This window comes from Podarcis filfolensis (assembly GCF_964270895.1).
Source record: "Podarcis filfolensis genome assembly, chromosome: 4".
NCBI lineage: Eukaryota > Metazoa > Chordata > Lepidosauria > Squamata > Lacertidae > Podarcis > Podarcis filfolensis.
In genome coordinates this window covers 81,455,570-81,476,367 of record NC_139607.1, presented here as the reverse complement: position 1 = coordinate 81,476,367, position 20,798 = coordinate 81,455,570, and the positions used below count along the sequence as shown (strand labels likewise).

Sequence of the window (20,798 nt, the reverse complement as noted above, 5' to 3'; positions counted from 1 at the left end):
TTGCAACATCTTGAAAACAACTTCTTTTTCAAAGTAGATTTAGAAGCAAATTCTGGAGAATGAAGGCAAAATGAACATCTCCCCCCCCCACCCCAAACTTTCAGCTACCTGCTACATTAAATGATTATCCTCTTTCGAACAGCAGATTTCATAAACTGTTCAGATCACCACTTCAAGTAGGCACATCCACTAGTCATATCCACAGAAGATAGGCCTCCAAATGATAAAATTTATGGGTGCACGTTGGCCAGTACCAATCAAATACAGTTTCAAAATTGTTAAGTTATTACTCAATAAATAGCATATTGTGAATTTACATATATATTCCACCTACTATAAATTAGTATGCCAAATTATGTAGATATTGTTTAAAGCTCGCCCTATCCATTAGGTTAAAGGTGGGGTTTTTTAAAAAGTGCAACACATTTCACAACCTATCTTTCATATCCCCTCCCCATGCTAAATAAAACGAACAGCTAATATGTATAATTGAATCTTCATCATTAATAACATTTGCCTTATGAGGATTTCTCACAAACCGATTGATGGTTTGCATGTATGCACAGCAGTTTTCATACATCTCACAGCACCCTGAACACAATTCAGTGGAGGCGACTAATACATTCCGCTGGAGTAATTGAGTGTTGCACAATCATGCATTAATCAGATCTGCTACAGCATAAATGAGAAAAAATAAATGCATAAAATTGTAACATAACACTATTTTTAAAATTCCAGGAGATGATCTGAAGACTTTTCTCCAATTAAAGTTAGAAACACTTGGGTGAAGAGCATGACAAAAGTCTTTACAAATCATTCCACACGCCAGCTTTGAAGAAAAATCACCAGGGACAATAAAGGATCAAAGGTGCAACACAAATGAATAATCAGAGGGGGAAAAACACTTAAGAATGGTGCAGGCACAGCAGAATTTAAGACCCATACGAGGACATATAACAGAACTGTGGGAACACAGCAAACTCTGGTTATTTTATTTCAGCAAACCTCTCTAAGGAATTTCACCTCCATGTAAGTTTAAATGTGAGAGGTGAGCATAGTTACAAAACATACTAACCATTCATGCAGTTGAACTTTCAATATAGATATGAAAGTAGAGGGAAGCATTTTTCCAAATTTTATTTAAAAATTCCATGGAAAATATGGAAACTGTCTTAGGAACCATTTTCTCTTTTAAAATTATGCTTTTGTTGAGATTCCCTTCCAACTCTACAATTCTATCATTCTATGACTAGCTATAGCTCCCTAGCATCTCAGACAGGTCTCTTTCATTATCTGCTGCCAGATTTCTTTTCTAACTTAAAAGTGCCAGGGACTGAATCTAGAAATTTCTGCTTCCTAAGTATGTGCTCTGTCACACAGGTATGCTCCCCCTCGTTTACATAATATATTTTCTATTCTTAAAAGTAGTAATTTTAGATTAGATGCCTAAATATTGCAAACTTACATGTTTCCCCAAATTTCCAAGCAATTTTCCCCCTTGTATTCAAAAATTCTGGAAATTTTGCATCTTGACTAGGGTAGAAGTCCAGGCATCTGACCCATCTGCTACAGTGAATGACAGGAGAGGGATACCAATGTGGCTATAGTTGTATTTCCTTCCTATGGACAAATACAACCTGCATTAAAAAACATATCCTCTTACAGATGAACCCGAAGGATGACTTCAACAGGGTCCAAATGACAATTCTGACCTTTCTCTGCTTTCAAGAAATGCTCTCCCCCTCTCTTTGTACTTCTTCCACTTTCATTTAATCATCTTAATAATAATTTTTTTGCCTTTGACAAAACCATTAGAAGCTGCTTGTTTCTGGAAACACATCTTTATATAGGATATAGAAAATGTTCCCAGATTATTATTTTGTATGTATGATAACATATAAGTATAGAAGACACTATCTAGCAATTCTGCATTGGAATAATTATTTGAGGTGATTTACAATAATTATTTCTTCATTTTTACTGGTACCATGTAGAAGAGGAAAGCAACAATGGAACAAAAATACCCCTTTATTTGAGTTTCCGTATACTAGCTTCTCATCATATCACACTTGCTTCATGTGTACTACAAAGCCTTCCATGGCAGACAAAATCAGAGTTGAATTAATGCCATTTTTGTGTGTGCAAATTTGACCCAAAGGAAATTACAAGCAGTACAGTCCTGGGAAAGCTGAAACCATGCTTTTTCTGAAAGTTGCTCTCAGTGCAAAGGATTCTAGACAGTAGTTTCTGTTCTATTAGTACTAATGCTTAGAATCTAAGCCATAGACAACATAAGTTAGAAATGAATATGAAAAGGAGGGGGGTAATCATTTACGTTATTAATCATTATTACTTTAGAGATGTGGCCACTGCTCTCTGTTATGGAGTTATGACAAGTATTAGATCATTACATTGGTTCCAGGAATAACCTTTAAAGAAAGTTATAATGGAGAGAAAGTAAAGGCAGACAGGAAGATGATACTTGTATGCCTAGGAAAAGCATGTGTCCATTTCAGTAAATAAGAGTTCTACTTACATTATCCATGAAATTGGACTTAAATCCTCCTTCCTGCTGTCTTCTCAATTCCTCTTGGCGCAACATCTCTTCTTCACGGCGCCTATGTTCTTCTTCATGTCTAATGGTTTTGCACAGAATGCATCTTCCTAAGACACTTATTACATCTTTTCATTCCGAAAACTATAAAATCATTCCCTTCCAATATCACAAAAACATGATTTTCAATCTTAGAACTATAGCCCCCATATGAACCAACCCAGACCCTGCAATCATCATCTGAAGCCTTTCTTCCTGTGCCTCCTCCACAAGGAACGGGCCTTTTTTGCAGTAGCTTCCAGCACCAGGCAGAAACATTTTTCTTCTCCCAAGCCTTCGGCTAATTAAACTATCTATGGCCCTATGTGGAAGGGTTATTGTTGTTGTTTGTTATTATGTTACACATTCTTGTGTTTTTATACTATAAACTGCCCTGTGATCTTCGGTTGAAGGGCAGTATAGAAATTTAATTGATGGTGATGATATCATCATCCATCTACTGTTCTCTGCTTTATTTGTTGTATTTTGACCACTTTCTCCATCAATAAGAACATAAGAGCCTGCTGGATCAGGCCAATGGCCCTGTTCTTGCAGTGGCCAACCAGATGCCACAGTTTGTATTCTTTTTTGTTCTCTTCATTTGGACAAGACTTCCATTTTTTGAAGAATGCCTTCTTGCCTATAATAGCTTCTTTGAGTCTGCTCATTAACCATGCTGGCATCATCTTGGCCTTCATAATACCTTTCCTCATCTGCAGTATAGACTCCAACTGAGCTTCTAATATCCTGTTTTTAAACAACTCACAAGCATTTTGGAGTGATTTGATCCTCGCCCCATGTTACTTTTAGATACCTCAAGAACCTATGTAAACATTCAACATAGTAAAATATAAGCAATGGTTTTATAACAAGTTCTAAGGTTCCTGAATTACTATACTATAATTCCTGTAACTAAAATGATGGAGAGAAGGCATCATAAGCGTTGCATCAAGAAAACAAGGCACTAGCCCTGGCAGCTACTGACACAACCTCCCACATCTGTGTCATGGTCATGGGACTTTGTAGTCAGTCTCTAAGTAGTCAATTCACTATGTATGTGTTTTAAAGGCTACAGAGGACTAGAGCTAGTTTTAAAATGGTATCTCGAGTTATGAAATCTCATTTCATACATCTAAGGGCTATTTCCCTCTAGCATGGATTTATAGAATACCTCAATTGTATTTGCTTTCGTTTCTGTAACTCCTGATTTCTAAGTTCTTCCAAACGTCTCAATTCTTCCTGACGCCTCATAAGATCTGTGAAAAGTCAAAGCAGCAGCTAGCAATTATCATTTTAACAGGAACAGTTATCAATATAAAAATAGACACTAAAAAGCACAATGAAAAGTTATGTTACCTATAAACTATGTCGCAGATTACACATGCACTTTAGACCCCAGTCACAGTTTTATTATTATTTTGCTACTGTGATTTTTTTATAAAGCAATGATACATGATGCTTACATTAATAACAAAAGGAATAATGGTTGTTCACTCCTGACCTAGTGCATTAATAAAGGCTGGAGTAAAATATTTTAATGGAGGCAAGTTTACATTTGTGGGTCATGGAGTAGAACATAGCATCAGAGCATATACAAAGTGTCAAATAAGTTTGGTCATAGTATGTTTACCTACAGGTAGCTCTGGACATTGCACAAACTTCCTGAAAAATCCCTGCTTATGGCTTGTAAAAGTATGGAAATGTTCACAATGTATAGACACTTTAGATATATATTTCCTGTGACAACACAGACCACTTTCAGTAATTATTCAGTTTATGCAATAAAAATTACAGAATAGGAATGCAAAATACCTTGTCTCATCAGCATTAACTGGTGCTCATGTCGAGCTGCTTCCATCTCTGCCTCCAGTTTCTCCTTAGCTTCTCTAATGTTTCTATCAACTTGTTCCCGCTGTTGCTTTTCCATTTCATCAAGAGCCTTCCATCGTGAAGCATACTCAAATTCAAATGTTCCAGGTTGAGCAAAACGTGGTGGCTGTTCTCTTTCCCTAGGAGCACATCACATTTGACATGAACAGGGTGCATTCATAAATGACAGAGCAAAATGCAGTTAATTGACAAATTTCTCCATTATTTAATCAAGTCTTCCTTACGCATTCTAAAGAAAATAATTCGTTTCTTTACTTATATCTAGCTCATTTAAAGCCAAACAAGATGTAGGCGCAACACACCTGTGTGTTCAAAACACACATCTGCATGAAACACATAGAAAGAGGAACAGTTCAGGGCAATTTTTTTAATCAATTGGGGCACATTGGTGCAGTAGACAGAACCTTCTCCCAACAGCTTGCTACTGTGCAGCCCCTATTTCTCAGTCAGGGAACCTCTCATATAGCAACCAAGGAGACAGCAAGGGACAGTGCCCCTCACTACCTGCCACTGATCCCTTTGGACACAATCCTGAGAGGGAGGGAGAAACCGATTGGGCAAAGAGGAAAAGCGATCATGACACTCATCAAAGCAGGGGGAGGAGTTCAAAATCTTACCAAGTACCCTCCAAAAGCTAGAGCTAGCCCCATCTCTTGCACTATTTCTAATTCAGCCAGCTTTTTTTGGTGTGGAATGTGAGGGTATTTCATAAGTTTTGTTATGGCCGAGGCCAGTGAGATGCATTCTAATTTTATGCATCCTTATCCATTAGCTTTCACTTCTGTTGTGGCAAAAACAGAGCCCTTCAACCATGACAGTTTCCCCCTAGTTCATATTATATGTCACCAATCTATTTTAAATAAAGGTATATTGTCATGGCTAGCTTTACTGGTACCAACAATCAAGTTTTTGAATTAGATCCACACCTCTCAGGAGTTAAAGCTTTACTTCCTGTTTTCTAATATTCTATAATGTGAATGTATAAAACGTACTTATGATATTGTTGTGTTTTTTGCATTAATTTCTCAGGCAGCCCATCTTCATCATCAAATTGCTCCATAGGTTCTACAATTACTGGTCGAGGGGTTCTTAAAAAGAAAACAACATTATAAATGAAACAAACTCCTGTAAAATGAAGCTGCGACATAATCTAGTAGACCAATTATTAATATAATATGCCATAATATGCCAGTGTCCCCAGTTCACTTATCAAATAGCACAAATAAGCAAAATCTGCATGTTGAGTCTGTATGCAAAAATGACTTAAGGAATATTGCTTGCATATAAACAGCAGGGTGCATACAAATTAATTGGCTCAGAGTTGATAGTCATACATATTTATGACTAACGATGAAAGGACATGGACAGTTACCTTCCGTCTCATAAAGAACGCCAATATACTAAGTAACTACTGGCAGCTTTTGCTTCTTAGGGAGAGCATTTTATTTTGTGTGAGATGGTGCAGGGTGACTATATGACAAAAAGATTTTAAACAAAATTACATATTGTGCTGTTTACATGAAACAAGTCAATGTAATTCTAATGTAGCTTGACATGATCCCAGGCATTAAGTTATAATTAAGCTTGACATGATCCAAAGCATTTTTATATACAAAGTCTATCATTTTTCTAAAGTAGGCTATATAAAGACATGATCCACTTTAAATCAATGTGTTATTTACGGTTATAGCAACTAATTAGTACATACTTGTTTAGGAAGTACCTAAACAATAAACAGAAAATGTTGATTTAATGTTGTTTGTTTTTTAATGATTAAAGTCACCATGAGTTAACAATCAACCCGCTCTGTCAAACAACATTTATTTTTATTTAACAAAACCTATCAGAATTTATTGGCTCATGTAGAGGTCTTGGAAACATGTGTACAAATTTTGGGAAAAGGTAATAAAATAATAGGTATACCAGTGCCTTTGAACTCCAAACTCTGTCTTTTATCAATTTTTGATTAATTGAATAGAGTTATTATGTAAATCTATTAGAAGCTGATCATTTGACCATATCATATGGCTGAAAGGAGTCCTTGGTTTTTCTTTAATTTGGTTCAATAAGGTAATGTTTGGTTCAATATTTGGTTCAATAAGGTAATGTTTATTTTTATTTCTGAGAAACTGGCTTATAAATGAAGGGTATCTCAGGGTGCAGCTAAATTTATGGATTTTACTTCCATTTGGCAGCCATTTGTTGCTTACATGTCAGCCAAACATGGAGATGGAATATGCAATTATTCATAACATTAACTTTGTATTCTTTCTGCATCAATATGGTTTGTTGTTACATTTAATTCACCAAGTAGAGAATGTACTTTACAGTAGTACCTCAGGTTAAGAACTTAATTCGTTCTGGAGGTCTGTTCTTAACCCGAAACTGTTCTTAACCTGAAGACCACTTTAGCTAATGGGGCCTCCTGCTGCCGCTATGCTGCTGCTGCATGATTTCTGTTCTCACCCTGAAGCAAAGTTCTTAACCCGAGGTAATATTTCTGGGTTAGCGGAGTCTGTAACCTGAAGCATATGTAACCCGAGGTACCACTGTATTTTGAAGTAATGGCTGTGAACCTGGCTGTTTTGTATTTTTTTTCTTTTTTTTATAAATATTTATTAGATTTTCCAATTTTATACAATCACAAAAAGAAAGAGAAAAAGAAAAATATTAAAAACAAGTCAGTTTCAATAACAATTTTCCAATAACATGTTTCTTTGACTTCCTCATACCTCCCCTTCTTGTTTTCTAGTTCAACTTGTTAATCCAGCAAATCCTAATCTCTTAACATTCCTTTTTAAAATAACACCTTATTTTCACTCAACTTTTTAAATTTTAAATTTTATGACTTAAACAATTTTAATCCCTATTATCTTTATCATAACAGCTAGAGACCACAAAAGTTCAATCCAACATCTTTTCAGAGTTCATTAATTTTGTAGTGCTTCTGTAAATAGTCCTTAAATTTCTTCCAATCTTCTTCTGCCGACTCTTCTCCCTGGTCGCGGATTCTGCCGGTCATTTCTGCCAGTCCCATACAGTCAATCAACTTCATCTGCCATTCTTCCAGAGTGGGTAGATCTTGAGTCTTCCAGTGCTTTGCTATAAGTATTCTTGCTGCCGTTGTAGCATACATAAAAAAAGTTTTGTCCTTCTTTGGCACCAAATGGCCGACTATGCCCAAGAGAAAAGCCTCTGGTTTTTTCAAGAAGGTATACTTAAATACCTTTTTCATTTCATTATAAATCTGTTTTGTATTTTTTTTCTTTATGCTATTTCATATTCCTTACCAGATTGTTATTTTAACTTCATAGCATAGCCTTGAAATATTTTTTACATACCTTGAGTTTATAAAACCTCAAAGCTGGGCTCCACTGACTGCAGGCAACTGCTGAAGCCCTCACTGAGCTTACCAAAGGTATGGGCAGTTAAGGAGCTACCTGTGTTATTCCCACTGCCAGCACAATACTCCACAACAGGGTGTTTTGGGGGAAGAGCAGGCCAAGGCCAGGCCCACTTGTTGAAGAAGTTTGATTTATCCAAGCCTGCAGCTGATGCAGTAAGAAAAATGGCTGCTGCCACTCTGAGCAACTTCAGAGCAGATTTACGATAGCTTTGTAGCTTTATTATTGGTGACACATTTTTACTTCTAAAAGGATTCTCAAAGCTTATTTAGCTCTCTGTGAATACTAACAATCTGAACACTAAAAGGACCTAACTCAAAATTCCATAGAATATGCATTGGAACCTCAACATCCACAGAAACCGGCAGCATTCTCTACTGAGCAAAATGTATTTCAATCCAACTGTTTTAAGGTCTGTTGCACCTAGTACTTCATTACAGTTCAATGGCTGATTAAAATAATCCCATTTGCAACAAAAATTCCTGAAAGATTTGCTACAGGGGGGAGAGGCTTACATAACTGGATACAAAGAAACATATCAAAGTGCCATGGTTATATATGTACCAAGCATGGAATTATAAAAGCAATTATTATTTTGCAACATATCATTTCAGGGCCAGTTCTTAGCCCAACAAACAGACAGAGTGATCACCTGTGTTTGTGGCTAAAGCATACAAAGAAGAGGAAATTATCATATTAAGTGACACGCCACCGACATTTTGACAGCCATCGTAAACAAAGTTTAAATTACAGTAACAACCTTTGGGAATTTTAACTGAACATGCCTTCCCACGCCATTATGTGTGTTCCTGGGTTTGGGGAATCGATAAAGGTTAGGGACTCTGATGGTTTACTACCAGTCTTGCTGTCCAGCAATCTCATTGCCTGAGGTGACAAGAGCTGGTGTCTGAGGTAGACTCCAATACTGATGGTTTTGGGGACACCTCATCCATGCTGAGGCAACAGGCTCTAGGGTGGCTCAGGACTTCATAGCTGCCATGACGATAATGGGACTGTCCCAACATGTCATCAGCCAAACACATGTGGCAGGCCACAATCTGAACCTTGTTTTCTCAACTGGAGAGGTTATATGAAAGTTGTGAATATTGACATGCGCCACTTGTTATGGTCAGATCACTTCCTGCTGAGGACACTAGCTTTGGATACTTTTGCATCAACATCTCAATGCCACTTAAATCTATTCCTTGGTTGCTTGCAGGTTCACCAAAAATGGAAAATTGTCAGCTACACTCCTATACAATGTTGGTCTTCTGTCTAGGTTGGCTTCAAGGATAAATGAATTTACCCTAAACTTGCCTCTTGGAGAAAGTTCATCTAAGGCTTCAGGTGCTGCCTCATCATTGTATTGTGGGGGTTTTTTTTTGTACTCTCTGCCTTCTTCTTACAGTTTTGTACTCTACAATCGGTAGAGTAAGTTTTGCTTGCTGCTCAATTTCATCGAAATTAACCCTGGACCTTCTGCATATTAAGCAGATGGACATCACTTATTTCACAGAGTTGGGATTGACCCAACAAATTCATGATCACATAAACTAAGATTTTATTCCAGAGCAATGAATATGGGATTTTTGGGTACAACATTAGCTAAGCTGCACTGTGTCTAGAATCTACATTATGTTTCAGGTATGCCGGAATCACTATCAAGGAGCAATGGGCAGAATAGTTAGAAGGGTTAATACCATCTTGCTAAAATGGGAGTAATAACTAAATGTCTTAGATTAGGAGCGGGCTTTCTCCTATGTCTCTGCATAGTAACATTTTATCCAAGTGATAACTACCATATTTAATAATAATAAATAATAATTTTATTATTTATATCCTGCCCATCTGGCTGTGTTTCCCCAGCCACTCTGGGCAGTTTACGGCATACGTGAAAACATAATAAAACATCAAACATTAAAAACCAACATCTTACAGAATATGCAGATATGCAGACTAAGGACTACAAGTAGAAAAGCCAGCATGATACAGCTGAATTTAGACGCATCATCACCTCTCAGACTAGACTGCTATGGTGCAAGACCCTTCAATTAAGGGCTGCAAAGTATCATGAGGATTAAAATCATTATCTTATACTTCCCCCTGCCTTGGATTCCTCTGAAATCTGTAATATATACTTGCTATAAAGTAGAGTCATAATCTTTCACAGAAGCCACTGTCACTATCAGCTTTTTTAGGCTGAAAAAGAAATCTAAACTAGGTTCTGAGACCAGTTCAAATTTCCAAGAGTTTTGAGCAACTTCTATTGCTACTTTATAAGATAGTCCAATTACATAGTTTTCTTTATACATATACCACAATAAATTCAATCAGGAACTTACGTCGTCAGCAGGAATGCTCCATCGTTGCATCTTTCTAGAGCTTTACGTGCTGGGGGTTTTGCAGCAAACTCTACGAAACCTTTCCCAGTTGCTCTACCACGATCATCTACTACAACAACAGCTCTTTCCACAGGGCCAAATTGAGAGAAAGCTTGTTCCAGAAGCTCATTGGAAACAACAGGTGAAAGATTCTTTACTGTTAAAGCAGCTCCATGAGTAGCAAACCGAATTCGAAGTGGTCTGCTCTTCAAAATAGTTCCATCGAGTTCTGCCTTTGCAATTTCAGCTAGTGTCCTGGATTCCTTTTCAGGAAAAAAAAAACATATACACATAATGCACAGTTGAATATAACACACCAATAATTCATTTCAACATTTTATGGGGGGAATTCAACTTTGCGCTTTTCAAATTTTTCCAGCTATGCAAGCATTCCAGCTTGCCAGATGGAACAATACCCATCCCCCAGCACTGTTCTGGGGGTTCTCCCAACACACAACCCCAAGTCAATTTCAGAATGCATGTAAAGGGGAAGCCACATTATGCAAGCTGAAGTCCTTGTGCGGGGCTTCCATAGACAGGGCTGGTTAGGTGAATCCCACCCTATGTACTTTAAATCTGCAAGTACTCTGTATTCTGATTTTCTATGACCAGGCTTCAACAATTCCACTCTCCATTGCCCTCTAGCGTACATGGTGAGCAACCTGTCTTCTTTATAACTTTGAATCAGTGTTAGAAACTGGGATAGAAAAGTTAGGGGTCAACTGGCTTCTAGGACCTGGGTTGTGGGCGCCAAAACAGTGTCTAGTCGCCGCTGGGGGGTGTGTGTCGGCAACACTTAATTTTTTTGATAAGCATGAATTAATACGCAATTCACATAAGTGACACATTGTTAATATCACATTTTAGCAGAAATTCTTAATGAATGTTTAATAAAAATATTGGCACCCTACTTCAGTTTTCAAAACACCCTACTCCTTATTGTTAAACTCCTTAACATATTGCCTATCTGTAACATATACTTTGAGGCTTCAAGGCAGATACATTTCTGTAATCCTTGAGTGTCAGCCAGGCACAAAAAAATGGCACCCAATCCTTTTGAGATGCTCACAAATGGAGAATCTTTAGGTGCAAAATGCGCCTGGCACCCTGCTAATTTCAAACCCTGCTTTGAATCTACAGAGGTGTTTGGGAATTATTATTATTATTAATTTGTATACCACTCTTCATCTGTAACTCGTAGGGCAGTTCACAACATAAAAATACATGATAAACAACACAAAATGCATGATAAAAATAAGAACAAAAACAAACCATTCATCCCCCTAGCAGCTGAACTGTGACCACTGCAACATCCCCTGATGTGAAGATGGGAGGAAGGTTGGGGTTGTTTTGGAGCTTGAATGCCTAGGCAACACAAAGTCAAACCATCCACACATCCACACCTGAGCCAGCTTTTCTTCCTCCATAGAAACCCCTGACTATTATTTACGAGCATCCCCCACCTTTTTAATCTATGAATGCCATGTAATTTTTACGCTGCTCAAAGAACCTCAATTAGTGGGCAGCATAGAAGTCCCATGAATATTCCAAAATAATCTCAGTTTGGTGTTGGGGAAGGAGGAATATCTTAAAGCTGGGGGAACCAATGTGGCACCTGGAGGCACTACAGTACCCTCAAACATCCCTACGTGTTTGCTGAGGTCCCCAGTCCCACTTAGCATTAAGAAGCCACCATGTTGGTGCAAGAAACAGGGGGACGTGTAAAAATAGCCCTTTATCATGAGGCAGCAAGAGAAGCCTAAATAGTTTTCAAAGAGGTTGTGAATTGGTTCCAATATCCCGTCAATGTCTGCTTATCAGAGCAAGTGGGGATAATACATGTTAATTATGATTAGAACTAAGTTTGAAGAGCTCAGTAGGAATGCCTGACCAATGTTGCTGCATTTCGGGCACAAAGAAAAGTTAGTCCTGCTTTCTATCAACCCATGATGTTAGATTTGTGGAGCAGCCTGAATGTAGACCAAGCAGTATAATTTAAATTTTATAATTTGAAACACAGTGTGTCTCCTCAGCCACCTACTGTATTGCGGCATGCAACTGTTATAAAGAATGGTGGAACCAATTAGATGAGCAGATGATATATGAGGATGGGGAAAACGCAGGTGGCGGCTCACAGTCACACGAAGACATGTGAGACCACCCATTAAATACTTGAATGGGGTAACCATTTTGACACAAACTTGAGGAAAATAGTCATGGAGCTTGGGAATATGGAACAGCTTTATCTCTTTTTCAGAATTGGTGTGGACAACGTTTTAACTCTTGACCATGGGATAGCTCAGCTGGCTACAGCATAGTTTTCTTATTGCAGCCGGTTTGATCCCAGTATGGGACATCTGCATACAGTCATACCTCATGATACGATTGCTTCTGGTTACGTGTTTTTGGGTTGGCGCACCGCGGCAAACCCGGATGTACCAGAACAGGTTACTTCTGGGTTTCGCCGCTCGCGCATGTGCACAAGCGCTAAATCGTGTCAAGCGCTTGCACAGATGTGCCGAATCTATTTGTGAACGCCGCGGGTTGTGTCCGTGCGTCCGTCACAGATTACATCCACAACCTTAGGTTCCACTGTATTCCTGCATTGGGGGGGGGTGGACTAGATGATCCTCGAGGTCCTTTCCAACTTTACAATTCTAAGAATCATCAATGGTATTTCTGTTGGGGGGCCGTTCACCTGAACACTTCATACAGGATCCACATCAGTTGCTCCTGGGGTGTTTGAAGGACAGAAAATCGGCTCGATGGCTGCAAATGAACAAAAGCCATTCATTCATCATCAAAACTGGGTGTGAACGTGGGTTACGGAGGACAACGGCAAACGGAAGGAAAAGTCGTAGCCCCACGTAGGCTACGTAGACCACACAGCAGGCACGTGAAAGAAGGGGAGGAGGCCACCCGCGTGCACAGCGGCTTCGCGGGGTGGGGGCTTGTGTGAATGTGTGTGAATGTGTGTGTGTACGCGCGTCTATCGGGAGGAGTGTCGCTCGCTCGTGCGCGCGCGCTCGGTTTCTGCAGCAGAGCCGTTCCCGAGTGAGGGGGCGAGCAGGGACTGACACGTTACGGCCTCGTTCACACGTGAGCGGGGTGGGGGGAGAGAAGTAGAGCGAGGACGGACACTGGAACATTTCCCTTTCATTCTTCTCTCTCTCACACACACAGACACTCTCTCTCTCTCTCTCTCTCTCTCTCTCTCTCACACACACACACACACAGACACCATTTCCAAGGGAAACCCAGAGCACGCTTCCTCACCAGCCGGATGAAGCCGAAGCCGCGGTCCCGGTTAATGAAGACCTCGCTGGGCTCCCCGTAGCGCTCGAAGAGGCGCTTGAAGTCCTCCTCGGTGATGTCGGTGGGCAGGTTCCCCACGAAGAGGCGGCACCGCTGCGTGTAGCTCTTCTCGCCGGGCTTCAGGAAGCTCTTGATGTCGACGGTGAAGCCGGCGCCGCCGCCCTGCTCCTCTTCCTCCTTCACCATCACCATGGCCGCCGCCGCCGCCGCTTCGTTGTCCGGCGGAGGCTCCAGACCGCGCAGCCCTTTCATGCTGCCGCCGCCCACCATGCTGATCGGCGGGGCGGCCGCCGGGGAGCTGTTCTCAATCCTCACTTGCTTCAGGTTCCTGTTCGCCGACATCTCGCCGAGGGAGGCGACGCTGCTGCGGAGAGGAGACGAGAGGAGGCGGGCGACGGAGGGCACCTCTCGGGCGCCGAAGCCGTTTCTTTCGGCTACCGGCGACGGAGGGACGAGCCGCGCGCGCGCGCAAACACACGCGCACAAAAAAAGGAAAAAGAAACCCAACCCAAAATGGCGGCGGGAGCCGTATCTCGCTGACGACTCGTAACGCCGCCCCGCCCCCTCCAACTCGCCTCCCGCTTTGTTAGTACGCAGGCGCGCAAGGTTTGAACTGCCGCTGGGCAGCGCGCTCGGCTTGGAAGCTCAATGCGCCTGCGTGTCATCCTCGCGCCTGGACCATTGGCAGTGCGCGGAGACAAAAACGTCCCCCGCGTTCGCTGAATCTCACAGTCCTGGAAAGGGTTAGCGGGGGTTACCAGTCACCGTGGGGAAACCTTTCGTCCTAAAGGAAGCACTTCTTTCGTTAATAATCATCCCTGCTCCAACCTACTTAACTTGAAACGCAAAGTTTATCATTAGATGGCTGCCACGCAAATAATGGTGACCAATGTACTCAACAAATACTGTATTGTTTTCTGTTTATAATTTCCCCGTTTTTCTTCCTTTTTTTTTGTGGGCACTTGATTCTTAATAGTTAAAAGATGGTGTCACAATAAGAGATGTCTCTTGTTTTTTTGTATTTTTCAAATTGATAATATATAAATGCCCTACTTGGTTAAACTTTTATTAAAATGGAATAAAAACTTAAAAAAACAAAACAAATTAATTCTGATTAAGAATTGAGGCCTGCACTTGCTTTTCCTCTTGTGCCATGTCTTTTAGAGTGTGAGCCTGAGGGCAGGGAATGTCTCTCCACAGATCCACTCTAAGCAGGGGCTTAGCGTTGGGGGAGCCATGCCAGGGAGATCGCTGTGGTCCATTTTTCAGGGGGTCGCATTGCTCCCACTGCCCTCCCTGAGCCAGCCCTACACCACTTGGCGAGACCACTCGGGGAGGGTGGCATGAAAGGGATGTGGCAGCCATGCACCCCTCGACCCCAGCTTCATGCGATCCCTACACCGCCCTCCTCAAGAGGCCTTGCAAGGCTTGGATCTGGGGAGGGCGGCACAAAAAGGGTGTAACAGTCACATGCCCCTCGATCCCAGACTCATGAGCAAAAGTGAGGCTGGGATTGAAGAGGGCACAGCTGCTGCATCCCCATGCCACCGCGTGTGCCCCCCAGCAGTCTTGCAAGGCTGGGATCCGAGGAGGGTGGTGCAAGAAGGGTGCAACAGCCATGCCGCTCAGGACTGGTGTCTTGGCAGGGACTGGGCAGGCGCGGTGGGCTCCGTTCCTCCCCAGGCTGAACCAGGCAGAGGGCCTTCTCGGTAGTGGCGCCCACCCTGTGGAACACCCTCCCATCAGATGTCAAGGAGATAAGTTACTATACAACTAACTACAAGGTGACCCAAAAGTAGGGATACAGCTTTAGAAACCACTTTCTTTGTTCTTGTCTCAAGTTCTCATCATTCACAATATCGGTAAAGAAAAATAAAGCTTTTATTATTTATTTGTTTGTTTGTTCGTTTTTAGAAAGTATACCTACTTTTGGGACACCCTGTATAGTATGGTATACAATATGAAAGCAGCCCTGTGTTGGGAAGTTTTTAATGTTCAGTTTTTTACTGTGGTTTTATAATTTGTTAGAAGCTGCCCAGAATGCCTGGGGTTTTTTCACCTGGAATTCACTGGAACTCAGTTCCAGCACCTCTCAGGTGGGCGCCATTGCCATTCTAAGAGAACAAGGGAGGTGTTCATGGAGAGTTTTGGCACCTCTTTTTCCAGAAAAATAGCTCTGCCCTTCAGCATCTGCCTCATTGTAGGGCCAGCCCTGCCTATCCCCCAGAATTGATCAGTACAGTGGTACCTCGGGTTACAGACGCTTCAGGTTACAGACGCTTTAGGTTGCAGACTCTGCTAATCCAGAAATAGTACCTCGGGTTAAGAACTTTGCTTCATGATGAGAACAGAAATCGTGTGGCGGCAGCGGGAGGGAGGCCCCATTAGCTAAAGTGGTACCTCAGATTAAGAACTGTTTTTGGTTAAGAATGGACCTGCAGAACGAATTAAGTTCTTAACCCGAGGTACCACTGTAGTGAGCAGAAAGATGGCCTTCTTGACAGTGGAAAAGCTTTCCTGGTGCCAACTCTGTTTCATTTCCATGCCAAGCAAATTCATTCTTCTGTCCCCATATATTTCAATGTGTTTTATAACTCTTAGTTTATGGGGTAGCTCTGCTGCCCAATCTTATTAGTTTTATGGCTGTCATTTATGATGCTTTTATCTGCTTTGATGCCTTTTATTTTCATTTCATTGTTTATTGATGCATTAGCCATATTTGCTGCATGCCTTTCATCACAGTGGATCCTGCGGTGGAATACAATATGCAAATGGCGAATGACCTATATCAGCTAAAAACATTTAAAAAATAAACAAACCTGTAGATCAGATTACTAATAAGAGCAGCAAATATACAATGTTAAAATGAATGGTATCAATAAATATGGACAGTTGTTTTAATGGAAGAAAACTATCTTAACAAATCAAAGACAGAAAACAATAACAACAATTAAGGACAAATGGTTTGTTTTATTGCCTACATAGCACAAAGGGAACATGATTGGTGATCCCCAACCACCTATGGTTTATTGTGGAAAGACACATTGGGATAACTAATTTTGAAGGATGACATAAATGGACTTTGCTTGAAGGACAGTTTTGAACTCATGTAATATTCTATACTTGGTACTCTCTGGTAATGTGTTGATGATGTTACTGAAAAATTTAATTAATTAATAACATTTGTAAACAGCTAGTAAGCAGCATGGTGAGCTACTCAATATCTCATCTGTAAAAATTCTAACCTCCTTTAAAGCTTTGGATAATAATAATAATAAAGGAGTATTTTACTGACATCAGAGTCATACTGGAACAGCCCTTCCATTCCAGGAATGAGAAAGCGTAAAATAAACTGTCATAAATAACTGAACTATATTGATAAATGATCTATTCTGAGCACATTCACAAAAGCATTGTGCTAACATTTCCCCTCAACGCAGCAAAATCCCAAAAACTTGCCATGACATTTCTCTTTCCCCATGCTATTTGCTCATTAATACATTGTTTCCTTTGTGTACCAACATTTTATATATTTATCGGCCCAATTAAACTGTTTCACAATGTGACATTTTTATGCATGACTGTTGTTTTCCCCAAAAATTTCAAAACAGAAAAGAGCAATAATATTTTTGTTGGGGAATGATTTATTGTGTCCTCAGAGCAGAAGGATTTATGGAGAGCTGCATTGTTTGGTAGGGACTGAGAGCTATTACTGCCTCCTAGTGGGCATGCATTATCGAACATTTATTTATTTATACTATAATAATAATAATAATAATAATAATAATAATAATAATTATTATTATTATTATTATTATTATTATTATTATTATTTATTATTTGTACCCCGCCCATCTGGCTGGGCTTCCCCAGCCACTCTGGGCGGCTTCCAAAAAAATATTAAAATCCTCTAATACATCAAACATTAAAAGCTTCCCTAAATAGGGCTGCCTTCAGATGTCTTCTAAAAGTCTGATACTGTACTGTACGGTTGAAGCATTTTACCCTGCTCTTCATCTGAAAAAAGCTCCCAGAATGGCATAGAATGATAAATAATAATAATAGTTCAGGGTTTCCCAAATTCAGGTCTCCAGCTATTTTGGGATTACAATTCCCATAATCTCTGGCCACTGGTCCTGCTAGCTAGGCATGATGAAAGTCGGCCAACATTCAGACAAACAGACTAAAATACATGACACAAGAAGAATGTTGGATTGGGAGGGAAAAGGAAAAAGGCAAACTCGGGCAATAGTTCTTATTGGCTACATGGAATAGAAACAGTTCAAAGAGGAAAGCAGGCACATAGGTCACATGGTGGTCATGATGGTATGATGTATTTTATTTAGATAACAGCAAATATTTCTAAATTCACACCTATACATACAAATTTGTATATGCAAATCTGTGATGATGCAGTTACTTTTTTTTTTTTTGCTGTGGGTTAATGTCAAGGTGGGTGTAGGGAGCAATTCAGCAATAATTGGCAAGGTATCAGTGAAGTTAACTCTTTATTCAAAGAAACAAAATAGCCCAGGTTTAGTGAGCAAAGCAACTCTTCCCGGCAGATCTTGCCCCAATGAGGCAGTTGCGAGGAACTGAAGGTCCCCACCTTCCCATAGCTCTCTAAGTCACCGCCTCCCCTGGTTCCTTCCCATGCAATCTGAGGCTCCTTTGTCTTGCTTGTCACTGCTTCACCATCTTCATATCTCCATGGGATCTGGTCACTGCAGGAGGAGACAGCCTGGCTTCCTTACCTGCCTAACTCAGTGCTGCCTCTTAGCCCCTCTCCTCTCCAGCCTCTGCTTCTGCCTCTAACTCTGGACTGCTCTCTGCCACAGCTTCTTCCTGCTCACTTAATCCTCTTACCTCTTCAGCTTTTGACACCTCCTCCCTCTTCTCCCTCTGACCACACAATATTGTCCCACCACCAACCTCTTGGCTCTGCGCCATCTTCCCCTGGGGGTTCCTTTGGGGGTTCCCCAGCTGGAGTCTCCCATAATTCCTCTGCATCCAGCCAATCCATGACAGTTAAGTGGTCCTCCTATGCTGAAGTGTGGAACTCCCTCCCAAGTCATGAGGCACCCACGTTGCTATGCATTTGTCACCTGATGAAATCTGACCTATTCCCACAAGCTTTTAATGGCACTTAATTGATTTTTTATGGCATTGCTTCTCCCCCTGAATTAGAGTGGATGTTATGAAGACTGCTTTTATTTTTTTATACGTAGTCTATTGCACGGACAAAGCAATCCAATTCTCTAGTTGCAGCTGCCATATCCTAAAAGTCAGCAGGCCTGGTTACCATAATAATTAATTGCCCGTGTTAGCTGCTTCATACACTAAAAAGAAATGTCTCAAAGGAACTTAAGAATGAAAGGAAATGCAAACAGACACAACCAATTAAAAGCCCATTTTTTAAATGGCATACAATGCAAAATTCCTAAAATGCTCATTCAGCAATACAGTAACAAAGACAAGTCCTACCTCACCTGAGTAAAAGATGAGCACCACAGTAGAAGCTAACTTAACCACCAAATGCCTGGGTAAATAGAATATATTTTGTTTTGTTTTTTTCCATATAGAACTGGAACCACTGCAAAACAGGAGGCTTAGCCGGGTCGCCTCCTCTGCTGTATGAGGGAAAACAGCAAAATATAACTTGAAGTAAATAGTATTTGTGAGCTTTAGCCCTTGAGTGTGTAAAGAACATAATGATACATGTCAGAATGCAAGGTCTGCTAAACAGATGCTTCCTGAACCTATGGTGAATATGGCATGCTTCCTCTCTCAACATTTCAGATGGTGGTCATATGGATCAAGAGATTATGCATGATATTATGAGGTGCTGACAATGTGTGCTATACAATTTGAAGGAATTACCCACAACCAATAAGCAGCAGTGTGCTGTCCTCTTTGACTTGGAAAAATTGTAAGTGTTATATCCTAATTGTTGTTGTTTTTACATTTTGGAGTAAGAAAGAGGGATGAAATTGCAGTGTTCATTGACTACACAGGGGATGAAAAGTGCTACTTTTGCCTGATAACAAGTGTTGGAAATGTAAAGAGACTGAAGGTACATTCTTTCACCTTTGGTGGACATGCCCAAGGATTAAGGCTTTCTGGGAAGTGATTTATAATGAAATGAAAAAGGTATTTAAATATACCTTCCTGAAAAAACCAGAGGCCTTTCTCCTGGGCATGGTCGGCCAATTGGTGTCAAAGAAGGACAGAACATTTTTTATGTATGCTACAACAGCAGCAAGAATACTCATCGCAAAGTATTGGAAGACAGAAGATCTACCCACCGTGGAAGAATGGCAGATGAAGGTTATAGATTATATGGGACTGGCAGAAATGACCGGCAGAATCCGAGACCAGGGAAAAGAGACGGCGGAAGAAGATTGGAAGAAATTTAAGGACTATCTTAAGAAACATTGTAAAATTATTGAATGTTAGAACGATGTTGATTCAGAAATTAAGTGGTTTTAAGCTGTAATGATTATGTAATCAAGAAAAGAAAGGTTAAAAATTTATATAGAAATTAGGGGAAGGATTTGCTGAATTGAATTAATTAGAGATTGGAATACAGAAAGGGGAGGTATGAGGAGGTCGGGAAAGTAAGTTTTATGAATATAAGGGATTGAAATTATACTTGTTGTTGTATGTGTTTTGTATGTATTTTTGCTGTTTCTGTTTTTTGTTTTTTCTATTTTATATAAACTTTTAAAACTTTAATAAATATCTTATAAAAAAGAAAAGAAAAGTGCTACTTTTGTTACTTTGATTGCCAGCATGCCTGTTTCCTCTGTGGATAATATTGTCTGAATGTTCATTCACAATTATTTTCAAGGACAAAAATGATAGACAGCCAACCAGAAAGTAAGAAAAATAGTGACACGTTAGAAAGCATCTATCCATTCAAAGATGTACCAATGTCACAACCACTAAGGACATCTAAGCACCCATAAGATGTCAAAATACTTCCTAAAGACAAAGTACAGTGGTACCTCAGGTTACATACGCTTCAGGTTACAGACTCCACTAACCCAGAAATAGTGCTTCAGGTTAAGAACTTTGCTTCAGGATGATAACAGAAATTGTGCTCCGGCAGCGTGGCAGCAGCAGGAGGCCCCATTAGCTAAAGTGGTGCTTCAGGTTAAGAACAGTTTCAAGTTAAGTACGGACCTCCGGAACAAATTAAGTACTTAACCTGAG

General features: G+C 40.3%; 1 protein-coding gene across 1 annotated transcript in view; it reads right to left on the bottom strand.

Annotated features, from left to right (window-relative positions):
- The window catches only part of PSPC1 (paraspeckle component 1), a 65,535-nt gene extending 47,590 nt beyond the window's left edge, over positions 1–17,945 (bottom strand). Inside the window, exons 1-7 of the mRNA XM_083609192.1 lie at positions 17,563–17,945; positions 13,545–17,340; positions 10,230–10,531; positions 5,476–5,571; positions 4,406–4,602; positions 3,765–3,849; positions 2,537–2,636 (exon numbers count right to left, since the gene is read on the bottom strand). Coding sequence (XP_083465318.1) covers positions 2,537–2,636; positions 3,765–3,849; positions 4,406–4,602; positions 5,476–5,571; positions 10,230–10,531; positions 13,545–13,925 — 1,161 coding nt within the window. The 5' untranslated portion in view covers positions 13,926–17,340; positions 17,563–17,945. The remainder of the gene's footprint in view (positions 1–2,536; positions 2,637–3,764; positions 3,850–4,405; positions 4,603–5,475; positions 5,572–10,229; positions 10,532–13,544; positions 17,341–17,562) is intronic.
- Positions 17,946–20,798: the final 2,853 nt, after the last annotated feature.